The sequence below is a fragment of the Alexandromys fortis genome, unplaced genomic scaffold, assembly GCF_014885135.2.
Source record: "Alexandromys fortis isolate MF-2015 unplaced genomic scaffold, M_Fortis_MF-2015_v1.1 scaffold_152, whole genome shotgun sequence".
Taxonomy (NCBI): domain Eukaryota; kingdom Metazoa; phylum Chordata; class Mammalia; order Rodentia; family Cricetidae; genus Alexandromys; species Alexandromys fortis.
The window spans coordinates 2,050,954-2,058,603 of record NW_026068045.1 but is presented as its reverse complement, the minus strand read 5'-3'; the positions used below and the strand labels follow the sequence as shown (position 1 = coordinate 2,058,603).

The following is a 7,650-nucleotide window of genomic DNA, read 5'->3' as shown; positions in this document are numbered from 1 at the left end:
AGGTGTGCGCCACCACCGCCCGGCTAATTATTTTTTAAACTTTTTTTTTAAAAAAAATATTTATTTATTTATTTATTATGTATACAATGTTCTGTCTGTGTGTATGCCCGAAGGCCAGAAGAGGGCACCAGACCCCATTACAGATGGTTGTGAGCCACCATGTGGTTGCTGGGAATTGAACTCAGGATCTTTGGAAGAGCAGGCAATGAATGCTCTTAACCTCTGAGCCATCTCTCCAGCCCCAACAATTTCTTTTAAACTTAAGAAACGTCCTGGCAGGCTTGAAATGAACTATGTAAAGAATGAAGTCCTTGAACAAGAGGCAATCCTCCTGCCTCTGCTTCCAGAGTACTGGCATTTCAGGTGTACACCACCACACCTAGCTTTTATTCTTATTTTCAAACAATAAAAGGCATAATTGGACTCCAACTGACAGAATGGAAGTAGAAGAGAGAGGCTAAACATCAGGGATGATAATTATAACCTGTAACAGTGTGGCATCAACAGTCCAGTGAGTATTCAGGTACTCGAGACCGGTACATATACAAGACACATTACACATATATAATGCTATATATACTGGTTTTTGGTAGTGAAAAAAAATATTTTGTTCAGGCTCAGTGGTTAAAGGTGCCTGCCACCCAGTCTGGGGTGGTAGAGAGGAGACTGGATTACACAAATGTAGTAAAAATTATAAAGCTATGGTGGATAATAGGGATAAGAAGATATAAGCTTTCAGTTGCCACTACTTACTCTGTGGTTTTGTAAACATCAGAATACAGCCCAGCTCTCTGGTACTTTTTCTTTGGAGGACGTGGGGCCTTCTTTTCTCGTGGGATGAGAGCCAGCACAGGTTGCAAGGTACTTTCAGGTTCAGAAGGTTCGGTGGGGGTTTCAAGAGGAATGGGAATTTCAGCTGGTGTTTCTATAAAACTAGAAAAAAAATAATTTAAAGATGTTATTGTGAAAAATAATTATACACACACATACATGTGTATTTGTTGTAATTTTCGAGGCGGAGTCTTAGCCCTGAACCTGCTGTGTAGACAATAATGATCTTCAGATCCTGATTCTTGTGGCTCCTATTCCCATGCACTGACCTTACAGCCATGCATCAGGCATGTTGATGCCCACTTTTAATTTCAGAGACAATCACTGTTCTATGAGCTGGTGGACAGCTTGGTCTATACTACATAGTTCTAGGCTAGCCAAAGCTACACAGTAAGACCCTGTCTTAAAAAAGAAAAAAGCACTCAGGAGGCAGGCAGATCTCTGTGAATTCAAGGCCAGCCTGGTCTACAAGAGCTAGTCCAGGACAGGCTCCAAAGCTATAGAGAAACCCCATCTCAAAAACCCAAATAAATAAATAAATAATTTAAATTAGACAAGTTGGGTGGATGGCTCACACATTTAAGCAAGGATGTCAGGACCATGTGCACCCACCCACTGAGACAGTGGGGCTGATCTTATTGGGAGCTCACCAAGGCCAGCTGGACTGTGACTGAAAAAGCATGGGATAAAACCGGACTCTCTGATCATGGCGAACAATGAGGGCTGATGAGAAGCCAAGGACAATGGCACGGGGTTTTGATCCTACTTCATGATACGGCTTGGTGGAAGCCTAGCCAGTTTTTGATGTTCACCTTCCTAGACATGGACGGAGGGGGGAGGACCTTGGACTTTCCACAGGGCAGGGAACCCTGACTGCTCTTTGGACTGGAGAGGGAGGGTGAGAGGAAGGGGGGGTGAGAGGAGTGAGGAGAGGGGGAGAAGGGTGGGAGGAGGGGGAGGGAAATGGGAGGCTGGGAGGAGGCGGAAACTTTTTTTCCTTTTCTCAATAAAAAAAAAAAAGTATTAACCTGAAGTTATATGAATCTAAGTCACCATGAGGATGATCAACTCAAATAAAACAAAGCAAATGATAATAAATGTGCTGAAAGTCACCAATGAAGAAAACAAGACAGTGAGAGGAAGCAGGATATAAGAATTTCAAGGTTACAAGCCAGGAGCAAATCCAGTCCCAGGAGCCAACCCAGTCCTGGGACACTGGCAAACCAGAATTGATCCAACGACCTGACTCAGAGACTGCAATCTCCACCAGAGTGGGACTGAACCTAGGACACAGAGAGAACAAGCTCCACCAGGAGCAAACCCAGTCCTAGGACATGGGCGGATCAGGATTGAGCCAGCGACCAGATCCAGAGTCAACAACAATCTCCACCGGAACAGGTACAAGGTAGTAACTGCTGAGCAAGTGAGCCAGGACAAGAGACTGCTGAGGGTCCGGATGTGAATCTGGAACCTTCAAGGGAGTAGACCTAAGCTAACATCCTGGTGGGTCTGGGTGAGAGTCTAGGACCTCCCAGGAACTGGGCTGGAGCCAGGACCTCTGTCAGTCTGGGGGTGAGTTAACCTGGGTCCTCCGAGGAAACAGGCAGGAACCAAAGATCTCAGCGGGGCTAGGCACAAGTCTGGGACCTCAGAAAGAGTAGGCCTGAGCCAGGTCATCTGTGGGTTCAGGCATTGGTCTGGGACATCAAAGGGAATAGGTAGGAACCTGGAACCCCTGCGTGTCTGAGCATGAGTCTGTGACCTCTGAGGAAGTATGCAGGTCCTCTGTGGGTTCAGGCACACCTGAGCCTGGGACCACCGAGGCAGCAGACTGGAGCCAGAAACATTTCCAGGTCCAACTCCAAGGCAGGGACTTCTGCAGGAGAGATCCAGACCAGGATTTACAAAAACAAATCATAGCCAGCAGCCTAGTCCAAAGTAGGCCTGAGACAGCAATCTCCAAGTGAGCAGACCAGAGCCCAGGAGCACTGGGCTACCTCCAGGAGCATGGAGTAACCAATGGGGTAACTAGAACTGTGAAAATGACTGTACCATGAGGAACAACCATCTGAGTTTTGGATTAACTGTCACCTAGAAGATTATTCAACAGAATCTCAGACAGCCCCTATTAGAGACCTATTAGAGAAAAAGATAGTAGAAAAGGTAAGATCACTCACATGCTACACCACAAAGAGCAACACAACACCAGTAAAAACTAAAGACCCTACAAAAGCAAACCTGAACAACCAAATATGGATAAAAGAGAACATGATCTAAAAAATAACCTTAAGAAAATGTTTGAAATTCTTAAAGATGAAATGAGAAATTCTCTTTAAAAAAAATGGAGAAAAAACAAACAAAAAATTGGAAGGCATCAGCAAATCATTTAAAGTCAGGTCTTAAAAATTGAGATAGAAACAATTAAAAAAACACACACACACACACACAAGCCAAAGGAATTATAGAAACAGAAATGAGAAGAAGAGCAGGAACCAGCTGGGTGATGGTGGCACACGCCTTTAATCCCAGCACTCAGGAGGCAGAGGCAGGCGGATCTTGTCTCGACAAACCAAAAATTGGGAGCATGGGGACATTGGGGAGAGTCGAAGGGGAGGGGAGAGGCAGGGAGGGGAGCAGGGAAAAATGTAGAGCTCAATAAATTCTTTCGGCTGTTTATCACACTAGACTCTTGAATTCATTAACTAAAGGTTCATTTTTCTTTTTTTGTTTTGAATCTTAGGCCCGTTTACTTTTTTTACTATATCAAAATAATTTTATGGCCACCGTGTGTTTTAAAAAAAGGCTCTAGCTATACTATGTGGCCTAGGATGGCTGAAAATATCAGTATAGCTCAGATTGACCTTAAAACTCCAGATTGTTCTTCAACCTGGAATCATTGGCATGCATGAGTACTTCACCAAAAACATTCTTACCTATTTCTTAAGGATAGAAAACAGTCTTTGACAGGGTGTGGTGGCACTCGCCTTTAATCCTAACACTCAGGAGGTGGGGCCAGGCTGATCTCTGGTAATTCAAGGCCAGCCTTACCAATAAAAACAAACCAAAAAAATAAAACAAAACAGACAAAAAAAGAAAACAGCCTAAAGAAGCCAGGCCCTCGTGCACGTTTTTAATCCCAGCAGTCAGGGGCAGAGGCAGGTGGATCTTGGTGATTGAGGCCAGCCTGGTCTATAAAGCAAGTACCAGGACAGTCAGAGATACACAGAGAAATCGCATGTCTCAAAAAAAAAAAAAAAAAAAAAAGGAAGGGAGGGAGGAAGGAAGAAGGAAGGAAGGAAGATTCCGTTACATAAATATAGTACAATTTGGAGACACTTAAGCTGGTCTTGGAGAATTAGCTCATCAATGAAGATGCCAATTGCCAAGCCCAATGAGCCAAATTTGATGTCTGGGACCCACGTGGTGGAAGAGATCTCACAGATTGTTTTTTGGGTTCCCCTATACCTGCCATCATATGCATACACACATATAGAAGATAAACAAACAAGAAAATAAAGAAGTTAGAGTGCTGTTATTTAGACTATAATATCTTAAGAAAGAAATTACCTTTTATTGTTTTCTTGTTCTTCTTCCTCTGGTATTGTCTTCTGCTTTTTCCTACTTTGTTCTTCTAACAGCCAATTTTTCCTCTTCAACCCCTTCTTATGTTCTGAATTAAGGTTCACACTCTGAACCACAGCCTCGATCACATCAGTAACTGTGTCTGGACTTAGGTGCAGCGCTACTTCTTCACCTTCATTCAATTCTGGATTGACCAACTGGGCAGCCTGGAATGCTTGCATTGATACCACAGCTTGGAGGGGACATTTCCGAGGTCGACCTGGTCTGCGTTTCACAAAATTGTTCCCTGTCCTGGCCTGCCTTTGAAGTTTTTTGGCTTTTAAAATTTTATTGACGTGGTCCAGGTTTTTCTTGGTGGCCAAGATTTTGTCATAATTGCACATTTTCCGAGCTTGGCGCTGCATAGCTTCAACTACACTTCTCTTGATATGATGGGGAGAACATCGACTTGCTAACTTTTCAGAAAGAAGTGGGACATTATTATCACAAGAGTCACCTGGGACCGCAGACATTAGAAGACTATCTGATTTACCTAGGGCTCGCTCTTTGCTATAGCTATGGCCTGGACTGGAGGAAGGTGGTACAGACACAGCTGTAACTGCAGCATCAGTACTTTTCTCCATGGACTCTTGCTCATCATGTACTATCCGTTGCAACAGACTGTCTACAGAATCATCCATAGACGCAACCAATCTGGGACTTCTGGAGGGAATTCCATTCACTAAAAGAGACAACACAGCACACACAGACAAAAAATTGATCACTGAGTTATCTAAATTGCTCTGTTTCTATTTTTTTTTTCTTCTTCACCTTTTGAGATAAGGCTGTGCTACAAAGCTTTTGCTGGCTCAGAATGCACCAGGCAAACCAGGCTGGTCTCGAAGCTGTGGCGATCGATCCTTCCTGCCTGTCTTCTGAGTGCTAGGATTATAGGAAATCAATCAGCTTTTAATTTCATTAATTAAATATTTATTTTTAATTTATGTATATGTATGTGTATGGCATGTGCACAAAGGTGCCTACAGAGAGCAGAAAAGAGAGTCTGATACCCTGAAGTTAGGAAGTTAAGTGAGCTTATGGATATGGGTGTTGGGAAATGAACCCAGCTATTCTAGAGAACAGTATTTTTAACTAAGCCATCTCCCAGCCCCTTCTTTTATTTTAAGAAAGGTCTTCTGTAGCTCAGGATGGCCATGAATCTACTACATTTGAAATTATTCCTAATCCTCAGTCTCTGTCTCCCAAAGTCCTGTTATTACAGCTGTGTCCCACCATGCCTGGCTAACTAACTTTCTGTACTAACAAAAGATAAAGGCTATACAGTTAAAGACTGGATGAAGAGCTAAACTTGTCTAGATTGCTGGGGGTCTAATCCATACACTTGCCCACATCAGGCAAGTTGTTTACCACTCAGCTAAATCCTGAGCAAGATGGATTCCTTCCCTTCTTTCTTCCTGATTTTTCAAACAGAGTGTTACACTGTAGGAACTCACCAGATAAGGTTATCTTCCTTCCTTAGCCTTCTACATTCTAGAATTAAAGGTGTAATATGCCACACCTGTGAGGTTTTTGTATACGTGTTCATGTGGATCCAAATTTGTATTTGTGGGGGTGGGGTGGGTGGGGTCCACTCTTGTGTGCTGTTTCTCACGGGCTATCCATATTATTTTTATTTGGAACCAAATACATATCCTTTCAATAAGTGTTATCTTTCTAAAAGAATTATTGCTTGTATTTGTGTACACAAGTGTGCATGTATGGAGGTCAGAGAACAACACTGTGTTTTAGGTTCACCTTCCATTTTGCTGTGGATTTGGAAGGGAAGAATGCAGGTTATCAGGCTTCTGCAGCTTGTGTTTAGATCTACCTGCCGAGTCATGTCTTCAGGCCAATTGGGACTTAGTTAATGAGGTGGAAGACCATCCACCACAGAAGAAGCGTCCTTCTTCTAAATGGGACCTTGCGAAGGGGAACCGAGAAGCAACTTTTATTTATCCTTCTTCATTTCCTGGCTGTGGAAATGATGTGACAACTTGCTTCAAGTTCCTGTTGCCCTGACAAAGATGAACTGAAGCTTTAACCGTGAGCTAAAATAAACCGTTTATCCCTTAAGTTTCTTCTTTTAAGGCATTGTTAATAACAGGAAAGTAATTAAGTCTTGAAACTCATAATTTATTATTATTATTATTACCCACAGGTCATAGTTTATTAATTAATGGACTTATCTACATGTTTCTAAAATGTGCCATTAGCTGACATGCATGGTGGCTAATAACTGTGTAACTTCAGCATACAGGAGGCTAAGCCAGAAAGATTACCACAAACTTCAAGTCAGCCCTGAGCTACTGAGTGGGGACTGAGACAGTAGGGCACAGCAAAACTCTATCCAAAAATATTTAAAATTAGTGCTGGCAAGATAGCTTAGGGTAAAAGCATTTGCTGATAACCTGAGTTCAAACCCTAGGGACCACAGTGGAAGGAGAGAACTTTTCAAAGTTGTCCTCTGACGGTAGTCTGCATACATGAGTACACGCACACGCTCAAGCACACAGACGCACACACACATTTTAAAATTAAGAAAATGGTATTAGAGTTGGGGTTCAGTTTAAAAAGTGTCTACCTAGTATGTAACAATATCATGTATCAAGTTTTGGGGAAAAAATTCCAGCATGTGGGAGAGTGGAAGATCAGATGTTGAAGATAACTTTGGCTACACAGTGAGTTTGAGTCCAATCTGGATTATATGACTCCCTATTCAAAAACAAACATGGGAAAAAATATGTTATTAATCTAGTTTTTTTAAGATTTTACTTTTATTTATGTGTCTACATCACAGGGGTACAGATGCTTTCTGATACCAAAGGAGAATAAGAAATGCTAGGAGTAAGAATCAGGTCCTTTAGAAGGCCAATAATTGCTTTTAATCACTGAACCACCTCTCTAACCCAATCCCAAATATTTCCCTATTAAGTACTAGCAATTACCAAAACATCTATCTCATCAGGAAATGGATTTTTCTTAACAATCCCAGTAACTTGATGTTAAAATCCTAAAAATGAACAAGGTAGGGGAGGGATGAGATATATAACTGGATCTCTGTTTCTTTTCAATGTAGCCATTGTTATGGTATTGGTCCCTTTAAGAGACAAGCCACGCCCACTCCCTCCCCCATCTGCTGAGGCAGGCTGATCTTCAGCTTCAGCCTGAGTTCGCTTTTTTTTTTTTTTTTTTTTTTTT

The 7,650-nt window shown here is 42.2% G+C and overlaps 1 protein-coding gene across 1 annotated transcript in view; it reads right to left on the bottom strand.

Annotated features, from left to right (window-relative positions):
• The window catches only part of Ash1l (ASH1 like histone lysine methyltransferase), a 150,692-nt gene that overhangs the window by 80,170 nt on the left and 62,872 nt on the right, over window positions 1-7,650 (bottom strand). The window contains exons 9-10 of the mRNA XM_050166355.1: window positions 4,399-5,134; window positions 754-933 (exon numbers count right to left, since the gene is read on the bottom strand). Of these exons, the coding sequence (XP_050022312.1) occupies window positions 754-933; window positions 4,399-5,134 (916 nt within the window). The remainder of the gene's footprint in view (window positions 1-753; window positions 934-4,398; window positions 5,135-7,650) is intronic.